Source organism: Jaculus jaculus, chromosome 6, assembly GCF_020740685.1.
Source record: "Jaculus jaculus isolate mJacJac1 chromosome 6, mJacJac1.mat.Y.cur, whole genome shotgun sequence".
Taxonomy (NCBI): domain Eukaryota; kingdom Metazoa; phylum Chordata; class Mammalia; order Rodentia; family Dipodidae; genus Jaculus; species Jaculus jaculus.
In genome coordinates, this window is record NC_059107.1 from 3,741,894 (window position 1) to 3,759,130 (window position 17,237).

General features: G+C 48.1%; 1 protein-coding gene across 3 annotated transcripts in view; it reads right to left on the reverse strand.

The window, feature by feature from the left end:
- Kif3a (kinesin family member 3A) overlaps positions 1–9,034 on the reverse strand; it is a 33,481-nt gene extending 24,447 nt beyond the window's left edge. For all 3 annotated transcript variants that reach the window (XM_045152794.1, XM_045152793.1, XM_045152792.1), the window contains exons 1-2: positions 8,961–9,034; positions 5,810–6,083 (exon numbers count right to left, since the gene is read on the reverse strand). In XM_045152794.1, the coding sequence (XP_045008729.1) occupies positions 5,810–6,083; positions 8,961–8,966 (280 nt within the window). In that variant the 5' untranslated portion in view covers positions 8,967–9,034. The remainder of the gene's footprint in view (positions 1–5,809; positions 6,084–8,960) is intronic.
- Positions 9,035–17,237: the final 8,203 nt, after the last annotated feature.

Sequence of the window (17,237 nt, forward strand, 5' to 3'; positions counted from 1 at the left end):
CACTGAGAGTTGAGGAGCAAGGGCTTTGCCAATGAGCTGTCTGCCCCGCCTCACAAACTCTATCTTTGGGGCAGTCTTAGGCCCTGTGTCAGTTACTTTCTCACTGCTGTGAGCAGACACCCGGCCACAAGTGACGCAGGGAGGAGTTTGTTTCCGTGTGCAGGTCCAGAGGGTGGTGTCCCGCATGGCAATGGAAGCGGGGAAGGAGCAGGAAGCTGGCATCGCACTGTCGTGGTGGAAGGAGAGAGAGAAAAGGCGAGGGGCAACACCAAGCGGAGCTGGACTGCTAAACCGTTAGGCCCGCCCCCAGTGACCTACTTCCTCTAGCAAGGCTCTCCTTTTTTTTTGAGAGAGAATGTGTGGGTGTATCAGGGCCTCTTGCCACTGTAAGAGAACTTGAGATGCATGTACCACTTTTTGCATCTGGCTTGATATGGGTACTGGGGAATTGAACCTGGGCTGGCAGGCTTTGTAAGGCAAGTGTCTAGCCACTGGCCATCTCCCCAGCTCTGTTCTTCCAGGTTCCATAACCTTCCAAAACAGCAGTACTAGCTGGGATTAAGGATTCAAACACATAACCCTACGGCAGACATACTCAAACCACCACAAGTTCAGAGCAAAATTCACAACAGGAATACGGACAATCCCACAGAACTCCTGGCTCAGTGCGTGCCGAGAGAAAGTAACTGACACAGAAGCACCCTGTGGGGGTCGGGTGGGTCATGCTACTCCCAGAAGGCACAGGCTGTTAGAGAAACTCCCCGTACCAGGGTCAGGGTACCTCACAATGAGTTGTTGATCAAGGAGTCCCCTGAGGCCCCAAAATAATACAGGCTATTCCCAAGGCTTCTGGTTGCCCACCAGAACTAGATGGTAAGTGCCTATTGCTGAAGACACCGCACGCTCTGGTTGGGGGTCACTGGAAATCAAGCTAGGAACGAGCTGGCAGCCTGTGCTGACGAGCTGTGACAGGGCTAGAAAGGGCTTTGCAGACTGCTGGGGCAGAAAAGTCATCAACAGTCCTCATGAGCAGGAGAGCCTGAAAGCCCCGTAACTGGCCACCACACAAGATGTGCCGCTAGTGCAACAGCGGCACGTCTGCCGTAGGTCAGCCAGCTGCTCTTTGACTAGATTTGAGGTTCGTTCTGGAGGACGGAATTCATGCCCGACACTGAAAACCTAGTCAGAAGCCAATGGCTGGGAAGGTGATAAACTCTGGGGGGAAGAGACTACTGCTGTTTGGCTATATGGATTGTTATGCCCATCAAATTGTCCTCCAAACATTATGTTTATGCCCACAGATTTCTTCTTCAGTTAGAGCAGCTTCTCTTTTCAGGTGAAGGGCACTTCTGGGACAACTCAAAACTCATCAAAGTGCTGAGTAAAAACAACACTAAATGAGACATCTCTACCACACTGCAAGGCTCAGGGAACACTGCAAAAGCGGTGGCAGAAAGAATGCAAGAGCCAAAGATCGGGGAGGAGTGCTACAGAACACCTTCTCGGGACACCAAGTGTCCTCTGCACTCGGTCCTCACAGCAGCTTTGTCAGCCTGCAGACTGCACGGCGCCAGGCCACCAACACGCCGTCACGATTCAGACAGGCCTTTAATCCCAGCACCCAAGAGGCAGGGTTCGAGGACTGCCGAGAGTTCAAGGTCAGCCTGAGACTACATAGCGAATTCCAGGTCAGCCAGGGCTAGAGAGAGACCCTACCTCGAAAACCAAAAAAAAAAAAAGACATCAATCAGAAGAGGAACTAGCTAGAAAGGAGAGGGGGCTCAGTGGGGGGGGGGGGGGCAAAAGAAAATGGAGGAAGAGATTACGGAAAAAGAAAAAAAGAGGGCCGGAGAGATAGCTTACTGGTTAAGCGCTTGCCTGTGAAGCCTAAGGACCCCGGTTTGAGGCTCGGTTCCCCAGGTCCCACGTTAGCCAGATGCACAAGGGGGCGCACGCGTCTGGAGTTTGTTGGCACTGGCTGGAGGCCCTGGCGCGCCCATCCCCCCCCCCCCCCCCCCCCCCCGTCTGCCTCTTTCTCTGTGTCACTTTCAAATAAATTAACAAACATTAAAAAAAAACCAAAAATTACTTTAATTTGTAATTAAATAAAGAGATTTAAAAAATTAAAGTAGTTCACAGTTTTGCTTCTATCCAAGATGGAGTTAAGAAACAAGAACTAAATTAGCCAGGCATGGTGGGAGGATCACTATGAGTTTGAGGCCACCCTGAGACTACATGGTGAATTCCAGGTCAGCCTGGACTAGAGTGAGACCCTACCTCGAAAAACAAACAAACAAACAAAAAAGAACTAAATTAACCTTCCTGGCTGAAACTAGAAGCAGATAAAAACTGGGAGAAACAGTTTTCACAATTAACTTTATTTATTTATTTACTTACTTATTTTGGAGGCAGGATCTCACAGTAGCCCAGGCTGGCCTTGAACTTACAGTGATCCTCCGACCTCAGCCTCCTGAGTGCTGGGATTAAAAGGGTGGGCCAGCACGCCTGACTCACAAAAATTAATCTTAAAATTTCCAAGCCACAGAGCAAGAGAGGGGACCCAGGTAGAGGCCAGCAGACACCCTAAGTTAAGAGAAGATGCTGAGAGCTCCAAAGTGAGGCTAAGGGGGCCGAGTTTGCAGGACACTGCATCACAGAGCGCCAAGCACTGGTCCTCAGCAAAGGCCCCTCCCACTTGCTCAGCTTTGTCCTGGTCAAGACCTGAGGGGAAGAAGACAGCTATAGAAGAGGAAGTCGTCTGGAAGGCTGATCGCTCAGCTTGACACAAGCCAGAAAAAGAGCCACTTCCTCCAGAGTAGAAAACCAGGACTCATCACTTCCACCAGGCGCAAGGAAAACAGCTTAGATGGAAATGTGAACCCACATAAAGCAATGAAGAATACTGAAAATGGTAACAGATAAGAATTTTTCTTTTAATATTTTTTGTTATTTTTGTTTGGTTTGTTGGTTTTTCGAGGTAGGGTCTCACTCTAGCTTAGGCTGACTTGTAATTCACTCTGTAGTCTCGGAGTGGCCTCAAACTCACAGTGTTCCACCTGCCTCTGCCTCCCAAGTGCTGGGATTAAAGGCGTGCGCCACACCACTCCCGGCTTTTAATATTTTTATTTATTTGAGAGAGAGACAGGCAGACAGAGATAGACAGGTAAGACTATGGGTGTGCTAGGGCTTCTTGCCACTGAAAACAAACTCCAGGTACACGTGCTATTTTGTGCATCTGACTTTATGTGGGAACTGGAGAACCAAATCCAGGCCACCAAGTTTTGCAAGGAAGCACCTTTAACTGCTGAGACATTTCCCCAGCCCTAAGATTATTTTTTGCCTAATTAAGTCTGTTTAAAAGATAACTGATAGGGTGGAGGGTTGGCTTAGCAGCTAAGGCTGCAAGCCCAATGACCAGGGTTTGATTCCCCAGCACCCATGTAAAGCCAGATGGATGCACAGAGGCACACGCAACTGGAGTTCATTTGCAGCTGCTCTGGAGGCTATAGCACACCCGTTTTCTCTGTCTCTCTGCTGTCTCTCTCTACTTGCAAATAAATAAATAAAAACATTAAATAATGTAGAAAAAAGGTAGGGCTAGAGGGATGGCTTAGCAGTTAAGGCATTTGCCTGCAAAGCCAAAGGACCCAGGTTCAATTCCCCAGGACCCACGTTAGCCAGATGCACAAGGGGTACACGTGTCTGGAGTTCATCTGCATGGCTGGAGCCCTGGCGCACCCGTTCTCTCACTTTCTCTCCTTCTTACCTCTGTCAAATAAATAAATAAAAACAAAAAAAATTTTAAAAAGGTAACTGATGGACTTGCCTAATATGTATAAAGTTCTGGTTTTGATTAACAGCACCACAATAAACAACCACACCCACACAATGAAAAATAATTTCACATTGAAAACAAGGCCATTTATCAAGATGACATAAAAACCCTAAGCATTTATGCACCTACTCTCAGAGCTCCAAAATAGATGAAACAAACCAAAACACGAATAGGTAAACCAGAAAATATTAAGCCAACAATTCCACACCTTTTGTTCTCTCTCAGTAATTCACAGACCAAACAGAGTGAAAACAAGGACATGAGAAGAGTTGAACAATAACAAGCCAAAGGACCTTAGAGATGCACTAGAACAGCCTGTCTATCCAACAGCAGTGGAATAGAGACGCTCCCTTCAATTATTCACGAGGAAACAAAACAAGTATCAATAAGCTTAGAAAGACCCAGGTTACATGAAGTATGCTTACTGACTAAAATGACATTAAACCACTGACAGAAAAATATCTGGAAAACGTTAAGAACGCTGAAATGAAGTAACAGATACATGAGAATGCAAGGCTCAATGAAGGGCCAGCAAAGTAGAAAGCATCCTGAAATGGAGAAAAATGAAAATATGATGTGCACAGGCTGCCACTGCACCAGGCCTTGGGATATGATTGTGCCCTAAACTCCTACGTTAGACAGGAAGAGAGGTCTCCACACAGTGACCTCAGCTTCCACCTTAAATAATACAAAAAGAAGAGCAAGTTAAACTCAAAGTCAGAGAAAAGAGACACTAAACATCAGAGCAGAGATCAATGACACAGAAAGCCTAAAACACAAGAAAGGGAAAAAATACCAAATATGGGTTCTCTCAACATCAACAAAACTGATCGAGCCCTAATCAATCTAATCAAGAAAAAAGGGAGAAGACTCAAATCACCCATGTCCACAATGAGAAAGTTATCACTGCATCCTAACATACTGAGAGAATAATGAAAATAGCAGGGGCTGGAGAGATGACTTGGTGGTTGGCGGCACTTACTCACACAACCTAATGGCTTGGGTTCAGATCTCCAGTACTCCTGTAAAGCCAGATGCACAAAGTGCTGCAGGCATCTGGAGTCCAGCTGCAGTGACAAGAGGCCCTGGCGCACTCATACGTTCCCTCTCTCTCTCTCCTCTCTCTCTCTCTCCTCCCTCTCTCTCTCTCCCCCCCCCCCCCCCTCTCTCTCTCTCTCACTCATCCACCCAAGTAAATAAATAAAAATACTTTTTAAAAAATGAGAATAGTAGCTGGGTGTGGTGGCGCACACCTTTAATCCCAGCACTCGGGAGGCAGAGATACAGGAGGATCGCCATACGTTCAAAGTCACTCTGAGAAAGATCAGCTAGGAGACAAATCCCTGGGCATGACTGTGAGGCATTTTCTAGTTTAACTGAGGAGGAAGATCTGCCTTGACTGTGGCAGCACCACGCCACAGCTGGGGACCTGGGCTGAAGAGAAAGGAGAAGCGGAACCAGCACGACCATTCAGTTCTCTGCTTCCTCTCAGTGCGCGCAATGTGACGGCTGCCTCGAGCCCCTCCACGCCATGACCCCACCATGCTGGACTGGATCCTCTCAGACAAGCCTGAAGAAACCCTCGCCCTTTGTTGTTTCTTGTCCAAGCAGTAAGTAGAGTAATTAGTGGAGACATGGTCCCAAGCAGGAATGCAGTGATAGTTTCAAACTACATATACTTACCACCACAACTCATTAGCCTATAGTTATATAGATTATTTCATCTATTAGACTTGAATAAAGTAATTGTTTTTAAAAAGTAACCTGGGGCTAGAGACTGCTCAGTGGTTAAAGACACTTGCTTACAAAGCTTACCAGCCTGGGTACAATTCCCCAGTACCCAGGTAAAGTGAGATGCACAAAGTGGCACATGTGTCTGGAGTTCATCTGTGGTAGCAAGAAGCCCTTGCACACCTGGGCTTTCGTATTTCTAATTAATTAATATTTCTAAACAATTGCACATCATTTACTTACCATTGTAGCCTTCAAGAACAGAATCAATAATAGGTCTTGCAGTTAAGTTATAAACATCAAGCTGTTTACTCTCTGGCCCAAAGACAGTATCAAAAGTAAAGGTCTTTGGGGGCTCGTTACAAGAGTCCGTCTTATGCACGGTGATCGTCCCCCGCATCTCGTCCACGCTGACGGCCTGTCGGAAGCACATGGATTTCTCTCTCTCGTTGAGTGGCCGGCACCTGACAACCACCTTCACATTATCACAGCTCTCTGGCTTCTCTGATTTATTGATCTGGTGGAGAAAATATGGAGAAATAATGAAAAAGACATTCACTTTTGCCCTAAATTTATAATTGTGAAAGGATTATTTTGCCATCTTCATTGCCTGACATGTGTTAGAATTTTATCTAAATCTTTGTTAAATGCAATTAAAGATCATACACACACACACACACACACACATACACACATATATATGTATGTCTATGAAGTTTAAACTAAAATTTATATCCATGATAGATGCTGTACAAACAGAAAATGAAATAGTACATTCTTTCCATTCAATAGTCTCTGATAATCTCTCTGGATTGCCTGTCTGTGTGAAAACACACATGAACATTGTTAGCAAGTTTAACTCAAGAATATTAAGCTCTTTTTTTCCCTGTAACATCATTTTGTTTTTTAGAATGCATTAATAAAATTTTTATCACATAAAACATCTACATATGGCTTATTTTCTCTACTGAAAAGAACAGTAAGGACAATGGCAGAGAGAGAAATATGTCTTAGGGTTGAGGATATGGCTGTGTGGTTAAAGCTGCTTGCTTGCAAAGCCTGTTGGCATGGGTTCAATTCTCCAGTACCCAGGTAAAGCCTGATACATGTGTCTGGAATTTGCATTGGCAGGAGGCCCTGGCATGCCCATACTCTCTTCTCTCTCTCCTCATAAATAAACACCAACATTTTTTGAAAAATTAATGCTATTTTATGATAAAACCTATGAACATATGTATAAAGCGCACGCACGTCATCCTCCAGTCTGCCCTCTGGTGACAGCGTTCATTCACGTCATCTTCCAGTCTGCCCTCTGGTGACTGTGTACACACCTTGTCATCCAGTCTGTCCTCTGTGACAAATCACTCACACTTGCATCACTTTAATCCACTAAACTTTTTCATGGCAGCTCTTAGATCACAGACTAAAACACATTTCAGGTAGTCTATTAAAAAAGTCCCCAGGCTTATTTCAGGAAAGATTCTGCTTGCTCTCTCAGCCGCCATCTGGGTCTCTCTTATGGCGTGTTCTCGTCTGCACACACCGTGTCCACTGGCCTTTCCCTGTGCTGCGCTCCCTTCTGCACGACGTTCCCGGTGCCCTCTTTACTTAAATAGCAGCGACTTCTTCAGTTCTCAGCTCAATAGCCATTTCCTTTGGGAACACTTCACTGATTTGGTCAAATGCTTTTTTTTTTTAAATTATTTATTTATTTATTTATTTATTTGAGAGCGACAGACACAGGGAGAAAGACAGATAGAGGCAGAGAGAGAGAATGGGTGCGCCAGGGCTTCCAGCCTCTGCAAACGAACTCCAGACGCGTGCACCCCCTTGTGCATCTGGCTAACGTGGGACCTGGGGAACCGAGCCTCGAACCAGGGTCCTTAGGCTTCACAGGCAAGTGCTTAACTGCTAAGCCATCTCTCCAGCCCTCAAATGCTTTTTTTTTTTAACAGTACCCACTCTCCCTCTTCAAGGGCACAATTTTACTTTGTTGTCACTTGATTGATATCTGACTTCCTATCTTCATCTGTTACAAGTAAAGGGCTGAATTCAGCCCACAAATTTCCTTTATTTGCCTCATAATAATAATTATTTTTTTTTGAGACAGTCTATTATAGGCCAGAATGCCACGGAATACACTATGAAGCTGAGGATGACCTTAATCCTCTTACCTCCACTTCCTAAGTGCTGGCCAGCTGGTTCATAGTGTTTTAACTAATTGCTCACATTAAGAAATTTCACAAAGATTTAACAACTTAAGTCCTGGGAAAAAAAGAAAGACGATCTGCTTTCTGTCGGCCAGCATTCCCCGTATGGCATGCTTTCCAAGTCACTCCACTCTACTGCATGCCACCCAGCTGCCTCTTCACTTCCGAAGCTAAGTTCGTATTCTGAAAATGTGTGAGGCTTGCCTCGCTACCCAGGAAGGCACCTTCCTCTTTCCAAATTCAAGAACCTTTGCTGATTTTGCTCAACCAACTGCATAGCCCACATGCCTAGCATATGACAGGCGACTGAATACTTTGGAAGCAATAAACAAGAACAAAGGTAGAACATTTATTGCTAAAGGTAGAACACCATCTTCCAAGCGTCCCGTGCAAGATTTTTATTCCACCCGGATGAAAACCCGCGGAGGAAGTTTGTGTGTGGGAGCCAAGGGTCCAGAACACCTTAATAATGGGGAGGTGTCATAACAAACAGCCCTCTATGGCTCAAGTTCTCTCCACAGCCCTTACAATACCCCCTTATTGAAGCACGCAGACAGTCTGTGGACGTGAGGGAATAGAATGGAACCAGCACAAAGACACCTCCACTAAAGTCACAGCGCTGGGAGAGGAATGACAGCTTGAGCCTAGGCCTGGGCCGGGAACGGGGTCCCGCGACTGGGCTCAGCTGCCTGGGTAGCTAGGGGTGTGCGGGACCTCCAGCGAGCCTGGGCTCAGGGCCGCACCCCCCACCCCCGGGCATCCTCCCGCTTACCAAGGACGTAAACCAGACTCCTACCCTCCCCCTCCCCCTCCCAGGGCGCATTCTCCATCCCCCCCATCCTCCCCCTCCCCAGGAGCATCCTTGCCCCCCACCCCACCCCCAGCATCCTTCCCCTCCCCGGGGGCGTCCTCCATTCCCCCATCCCGCCCCGCCCCGGGGCGCATCCTCGCCCCGCCCCGGGCGCATCCCCGCGATGCCGCAGCAGCGCGGGCCCCACGGAGGCGGCGGCAGGGCCTTCCCCGGGCACCGGCACGACGCCCCGCGGCCCGCCCGCCAGCTCCCTCCAGCCGGGGCCTCCCGGGGCCCGCCGGCCCGCCCCGCGCTCCTATGGCAACGGCCGCGCCCCCGAGCCAGGCCGCCGGGATGCAGGAACCGACCCGAGCGGCCGAGCGGCCGTCCTCACCGGCATCGTGAACCGCTCCCGGGGCCCGCGGACGGCCCCGCGCGGGATGCGGCCCAAGCGCACCGGGACGCGGGAGCGGCGGCAGCGGCGGGCCGCGGAGCTCCGCAGACACCTGGGCGCTCCCGACTCGGCGGAGCCCTCCCGGCCAGGGCGCGCAACGCGCAGGCGCACGCCCAGCCCCGCCCAGCCCCGGGTCTCCCGCGCCCTCGGCTCCTGGAGGCGCGCATGCGCGGGCCCTTCTCCTGGCCGTCTCCCGGGACGCCCGGCTGAGGGCGCGCCTGCGCAGTGCCGCCAGTCCGCGGCCCTGCTCGCCCGGGTGCGCACCTGGGAGGGGCACCTGCGGGGCCCGGTGGAGAGGAGTTTCCGGAGCGCGCGTTATCCCGGCCATTCAAAGCAACCACAGTGTTGTGGATGGATAGGAGACCACAAGATTCCGATTAGTCTTTGTCTCATGAAGAATTTTAGAAGTGGGGCTCTATGTATGTCAGCTTTCTACCGAGTCCAGCTGTTTCAAGAGGTAACATATGAGGGCTGGAGAGATGGCTTAGCGGTTAAGCGCTCGCCTGTGAAGCCTAGGAACCCCGGTTCGAGGCTCGATTCCCCAGGACCCACGTTAACCAGATGCACAAAGGGGCGCACGCGCCTGGAGTTCGTTTGCAGTGGCTGGAAGCCCTGGCGCGCCCATTCTCTCTCTCTCTCTCTGCCTCTTTCTCTCTCTCTGTCTGTCGCTCTCAAATAAATAAGAAGTAACATATGAATATGACAATTCCAGAAGAAAATTGAGATACAGGAACTGCATTTGCATATGAGCATTTACATCAACTTCATTTAATCCGTCTCCATTACACAGTAAGGGTTTTATTGCCTGGTTCTGGTGGTGCTGGGAATCAAACCTGGGGCTTAACACAAGCTGGACAAGGACTTTACCTCCGAGCTGTTTTCCCAGCCAGGGTAGTGAGTTCGTTGAAGGCAGGAATTTATTTTTGACCTCCAGCAAAGTAAATGGTACAGAGAAGCTCTGCAGACTCAGGCGGGCCTGGAACTCACAGCGATCCTCCTGCCTCCCAGTTGGGATTAAAGATGCACACCGGCTCAAAAGAAGCAGCTCTATAGACCCTAGCTGGGCAGAGCTGATCTGGATTTCTCAGATATGGGAGAGGCTGAGATAAAAATAATTTTTAAGCTTTTATATTAGCATCCAAAATGATCATCATAAATAGAGCACCAGACTGACTGCTAAGGTTAGTAAAATATTCTACATCATTTCTCCAAGATGCTGAGTAGGGGGAGGGAAAGTATGCATTCTTGGGCTGGAGAGATGGCTTAGCGGTTGCCAAAGGATCCTGGTTCCACTCTCCAGAACCCACTTAAGCCACATGCACCAGGGGGCGCATGCATCTGGAGTTTGTTTGCAGTGGCTGGAGGCCCTGGCATGCCCATTTTCTCTCTCACAAATAAATAAATAAATAATATGTGTGTGTGTTTAAAAAAGAAAGAATTCTTTAGGTTAATACAGTACAGTGTTGCACAGCCGGGGGAGATGGTTTAGTGGTTAAAGGTGTTTGCTTGCAAAGCCTTCCTGCCTGGGTTCAATTCCCCAGAATCTATGTAAAGATAGATGCACAAAGTGGCACATGTATCTGGAGTTCATTTGCAGTGGCAGGAGGCCCTGATGTGCCTGTGCTTATTCTTTCTCCCCCCTACAACTTAAATTGTACAGTTCATGATTATAAAAATATTTTATTTATTTGAGAGGGAAAGAGAGAGGCATAAGGGCAAATGAGCATGGGCACACCAGGACCTCCAGCCACTACAAACAAACTCCAGACACATGCACCACTTTGTGCATCTAGCTTTGTGTGGGTACTGAGGACTCAAACCCAAGCCCAAAGGCTTTGCAAGCAAGTGCCTTTAACCACTGAAGAAGCTCCCTAGCACACACAGCCCAGTTTTCTTTCACGTGGTATGTGTGTATAGTGTGCATGTGTGGCGTGCGTGGTGTATGCACGAGTGTATGTGCTGACGTGCCCCACGGATTGGCCTGCTGCGCTAGAAGAAAATATCAGTGTCTCCCTCACCACTCACCTGGCTTTTTTGTTGTTGTTTTGTTTTTGTAACTTAGTTTCTTACTGATTCTGGAAGCTGCTGTTGCAATTTCCCAGTCTCTGCTCCCCAGAGGACTAGAGTTTCAGAAATGTGGGGCCACATCCACCTGTTTATGTGGGTTCTGGGGGTTTGAACTCAGGTGGTCTCAGGCTCCAGCAGATCCCTGTGCTTGTGCAGGAAACACATTTAACTGGGGTTGTAGAAATGGCTTAGTGGCTAAGGCACTTGCCTGCAAAGCCAAAGGGCCAAGGTTCAATTCCTCAGGACCCACATAAGCCAGATGTACAAGGTGGTACGTGTGTCTGGACTTTGTTTTCAGTGGCTGGAGGCCCTGATGTTCTCCTCTCTCTCCCTCTTTCTCTCAAATAAATAAAAATAAAATATTTTTAAAAAAGGAAGTGCACTTAACCACTGAGCCTCCTCTTCAGGCCAGCTTATTGATTTTTGTTACATACATGGAGTTGTATAACCAAAACCACAATTGAGATGTGTGTGTGTGTGTAGAGAGAGAGAGAGAGAGCGCTATTCTGAAGGGTTTATATGGGACAGTGTTCCTTCCAGAGTCATTAAGTGTATAAAGTTTCTAACCAGTATAAATTTGCTGGGGTTAAATAAGGACTAAACTTTGATCAAAGGCCAGATCATATTATTGACATCTGTACGTTCCTCTCCACTATGGATTGATGGGGGTCCAGTACATAATAGGTACTGCATACTTGCTAAAGATTTCACAGCATTCTTTGACATTTATTTATTTATGTATGGTGTGTGTGTGTGTGTGTGTGTGTGTGTGTGTGAGAGAGAGAGAGAGAGAGAGAGAGAGAGAGAGAGAGAGAGAGAGAGAGGCACTAGAATATGGACATACCATCAAGATTTGCAAGCCAGTGCCACTGACTGCTGAGCCATCTCCCCAGCCCAGCTTCTTGATTTTAGTTGGAAAGCACTCATTAACTTCTCCTTAGGTATGATGGTAGCTGGAAGCTTTCCCTTCTTCCTTTTGTTTTATGTGTGTGGTATCTGTGCCTGTGTGTATGTACATGTGTGTGCAGACACCAGAAGAAACTTCAGGTGCCATCCTCAGGTACACCATTCCAGCTCAGTTTTTAATATTTTATTTATTAACTTGCAAGGAGAGAGAAAGAATTAAAAAAAAATGAGAATGGGTACGCCAGGGCCTCTAGCCAACTGCAAGCAAATTCCAGATGCATATGCCACCCTGTGCATCTGGCTTTATGTAGGCACTGTGGAATCAGACTTTGCAGGCAAGCACCTTAAGAGCTGAGCCATCTCTCCAGCCCTCCAGCTCTTTCTGGGTCAGGATCTCTCATTGGCCTGGAGCTCACCAATTAGGTTAGACTGGCAGCCAGGGAGCGGCAGGACTCTGCCTGACTCCGTGTCGGGGGTTACAGGCGTACACCCCCACGCTTGAAGGCAATCACTGCACTGACTGCTGAGCTAGCTCCTCGGCTTCCTTACTCGTTCACTGGCTCACTTGCTTTTGGCTGTAGCATCAGGGTGACTCTGCCCTCCTAGTGTGGCCTTCCCACATCCCCCTCCCTGCTACCATCTGGTATTAATAATACTGTATATCATTTCATTTTCTTTCACTCTTTAACAAGCTAATTAAACTTTTGTGGGGAGTGGAGGTTGAGATAGGGTGTCATTAGTCTAGGCGGGTCCCCAACTCACTCCATAGCCAAGAATGGCCTTGATACTCCTGGTTCTTGCTGCCTTTGTCTCCCAAGTGCTATGATTACAAACATGTATACTTTCTTTCCTTTTCTTTTTTCCCTCTCAGTGTGGCCTCTACCACCCGAATGCTGGGATTAAAGGCATGCACTACCACACCTGGCTTGAATTATATTTAAAAATAAACTTTATTTCTTATTAGAGAGAGAAAGAGAGAGAGGAAGAGGCAGATGAAGAGAGAGAATGGGCGCTCTAGGGCCTCCAGTCACTGCAAACGAACTCCAGACACATGCGCCCCCTTGTGCATGTGGCTAACACGGCTCCTGGGGAATGGAGCCTCCAATGGGGGTCCTTAGGCTTCACAGGCAAACGCCTTAACTGCTAAGCCATTTCCCCAGCCAAATTATATTTTAAGACTTTTCTTTTTTAGTAGATGCCCTGGAATTTTCCATATACATTTAATAACCAGCACAGGTCCACGTTTTTGTTTGTTTTTACCTTTTGGTTTGTTTTTCGAGGCAGGGTCTCATGCAACCCAGATTGGCCTGGAAGTCAATGTGTAGCCAAGGTTGACCTGGAACCTGACCCTGCTGCTCTGGGTCCTCGGTGCTGGATTGCAGGTGTGCACCACCATGACTGGCTTATGTGGTTCTGGGGATCAAACCCGGGGCTGCTTCACGTGAACGCTAAGCAAGCGGCCTGCCAGGAATGCCGCTGGAGTGCTCGCTTGGCATTTACAAGATACTGTTTTCCTCCTGGCATTCACCAGATGAGCTACATGTCCAGCCTCAAGTCCGCTTTCAGCTAACGTGTTGCCGCTGCCCAACACGCATTCCGAGCGCCGCCCTCGCCGCGAGCGCCCCATTCTCATCCATGACCTGCCATCTCCAGCTTCCACTGTGGGCGAGCTGGGGTTAGGTCAGCTAAGATTGACCTTCGTGGATTCCTTCTTCTTCCTGCCTTTATGTGGCTCTGAGTGTATGCTGTATAGGATTTTCCTTCTCTCCGAAAAACATTTTATCATTTCTTTGCATGGTAGGTCTATTTGTGACACACTCCCCCAACTTCTGTTTGCCTGGGAAAATGATTTTCTTTCTCATTTTTATTATGGCCCTTTCACTTTTGAAGGATAATTTCACCAGATTTTGTTTTTTTGTTTTTGTTTTTTGGCATTTTCCTTGTTTTGGGGTTTCCTGAGCATCCCAGATCTGTACTTTGCTGTCTGAGATTAATTCGGAGACATTCTCATTCACTTTTTCTCAGTTTCTCTTTCTTTCCTCCTGGCATTCAAATATATTTTATTTATTTATTTATTTGAGAGAGAGAGAGAGAGAGAGAATGGACACGTCAGGGCCTCAGCCATTGCCATCAAACTCCAGACACTTGCACCACCTAGTGGGCATGTGCTACCTTGTGCTTGCCTCACCATTGTGTGTCTGCCTTACATGGGATCTGGAGAGTCGAACATGAGTCCGTCAGCTTTGCAGGCAAGTGCCTTGACCACTAAGCAATCTCTACACCGCTTACACATATTTTAATGAAGTGATTTTTTTTTTTTGTAGTGGTGGGGATCAAACCAAGACCTCTAAAATTAATAAACATTTTTTAAATTAATAAAGTTTTTTTTGTTTTGTTTTTTCAAGGTAGGGTCTTGCTCTAGACCAGGCTGACCTGAATTTCACTATACAGTCTCAGGGTGGCCTCGAACTCACAGCAATCCTTCTACCTCTGCCTCCAGAGTGCTAGTGCTAAAGGCATGTACCACCACACCCAACCTTATTTGTTTGTTTTTGCTTGCTTTCCCCCTTCCTTCCTTCCTTCCTTCCTTCCTTCCTTCCTTCCTTCCTTCCTTTCTTTCTTATTTCTCTATTTTTGGTTTTTTGAGGTAGGGTCTCACTGTAACCCAGGCTAACCTGGAATTCACTATGTATTCTCAGGGTGGCCTTGAACTCACGTTGATCCTCCTACCTCTGCCTCCCGAGTGCCGGATTAAAGGCGTGCGCCACCACGCCCAGCCTTATTCATTCATTTATTTTTGCTTGCGTGTATGTAATTTATGCACAACACATGCACTGAATGTGCCCGCTTGGAGCCCCGAGCTTGCCTGTGACTGTGTGGTGCCCCAGCCGAGCACTGCGTGCCTGCTCCCCCACTCTTCCTCCCGTTCTTATTTGAGCTCCTGTCTCTGCAGCTTCTTCATTAGATCAGGTGAGTCTCTGCTCTCTTCCTTCCCGCAGGACGGGGTTACAGACGCTTGTGGCACGCAGCTGTTTACGTGGGTCCTGGGAATCAAAGCCAAAGTGGCCTCCCAGGCCTCCTCAGGACCCCAGGCTTGCACAAAAAAAGTGCTCATAGCTGAAGCTGATGAACCATCTCTCCAACCCCACACTACCTTTTAAAAAAACATTTATTTGAGGAATATACATACATATAAATATATATATATATATATATATATATATATATATATATATATATATATATTGGAGAGAAAGAGAGAGAGAGAGAATGGGCACACCAGGGCCTCTAACCACTGCAAACAAGCTTCAGATGCATGTGCCACCTTGTGCCTCTGGCTTACATGGGTGTTGGGGAATCAAACCTGGGTCCTTAGGCTTGACAGGCAAATGCCTTAACTGCTAAGCCATCTCCCCGGCCCCATACCAGATTGATTATGTGAGACCCAAAGATCAAACTCAGGCAGGTCCTCATGCTTGTGAGGCAAGCACTCTACCAACTGAGCTATGTCCTCAGCCCCATAGGAATATTTTGCTTCCAAAAAGCAGGAAGATGGGCTGGGGAGACGGCTGAGTAGGTAGCAGAGCTTACTGCACGAGCTTGAGGACGGTATTCCAACCCTCAGAGTCCACGAGAAAAGCCCGTGTAGCTGCATGTACCTGTAACCTCAGGGCTGATGGGGGACAGAAACAATCACTAGGGTTCCCTGGTCAGGCAGTTTAGCAGACAAACCCCAGCAAGTTCTGGTTTCGGTGCAAGACCCCATTTCAAGGAAATAAGGCAGAAGAGTGATGCGGGAGGGTGGCTGATGACATCCTCTGGCCTCCGCACATACAGGACACACATCTGGGCACACACCTCACACACATGAGCAGGTGTGCATGCGCGCACACACATACATCCAAAAAAGCAGGACTAAGTTATTAATATAGGTGGATATAATATAAGTTTACTTTAAACAAGTTTATAACTCCAGGGGCTGGGAAGATTGCTCAGTGGTTAAAGGCACTTGCTTGCAAAGATCGCTGGTCCAGGGTTCAAGCCCCAAAGCAACTACATAAGTTGGATGCAAAAAAAATGGCTGAAGTGCCAGGTGTGGTGGCGCACACCTTTAATCCCAGCACTCAGGAGGCAGAAGTACGGGGCTTGCCGTGAGTTCGAGGCCACCCTGAGACTGCATAGTGAATTCTAGGTCAGCCTGGACTAGCATGAGACCCTACCTCAGAAAACAACAACAACAATTGTGCAAGCATCTGGCGTTTGTTGGCAGCAGCAAGAGGCCCTGGCATGCCCATACCTACACACACTCACACACCTGGGCACACACACGCTCATGCTAATAAACACAAAGTCAATTAGGCTGGGCATGGTGGTGCATGCCTTTAATCCCAGCCCTCTGGAGGCTGAGGTAGGAGGATCACCGTTATCCTCAGCTACATACTGAGTTTGAGGCCGGCCTGAGACTACAGAGTGAGTTCCAGGTCAGCTTGGGCTAGAGTGAGATCCTACCTTGAAAACGACAACAAAATAATACATTAATTACTTAATTTAAATAACAAGTTTATGCCTCTGGGGGACAAGCATTAAAAGTCCCCTCCCTTATTTTTGGTTCAAAGGTGTGTGCCACCACACCCAGCAAAAGTTTCTTTTTAAACCAGGCATGTTGGTACACTTTAATCCCAGCATTTGGGAGGCGGAAGTAGGAGGATTGCTGTGAGTTTGAGGCCATCCTGAGACTACATAGTGAATTCCAGGTCAGCCTGGGCTACAGTGAAACCCTACCTCGGGGGGTGGGGGGGAAAGGTTTCCTTTTGAGCCAATCTCCTGTAGCTCAGGCTATCCCCAAACTCACGATGTAGCTGAGGATGCCCTTGGACTCCTGGTCCTCTGCCTGCACCTCCCCGGTGCTGGGATCACGGGCTTGCTCCACCATGCCTGGCAGAGGCAGGTGCTCCAGACCTGAGCCACCCTGTGCTGAAGTCAAAGGGCAGGTACGTGTGTGGTTGCGAGGCTGAGAAAACTAAGGGCGGATTGGTGCTGTGCCTGCCTGGGAGACATCATTTTTTCTCCCCAAGAAGCCAGAGTGGGATGGGGAGCAAGGGCGGGCAGAACCCATGACTCTTGGGAAACTTGGGACACGGGAGACAGCACAGCCTCTGAAGCACCTTTGGGTCTGAGCTGGCAGGCAGTGGGGGAGGGGGGAGAATCTTTTGCAGAGGGTGACCAAGTGACGTGCACCGCACA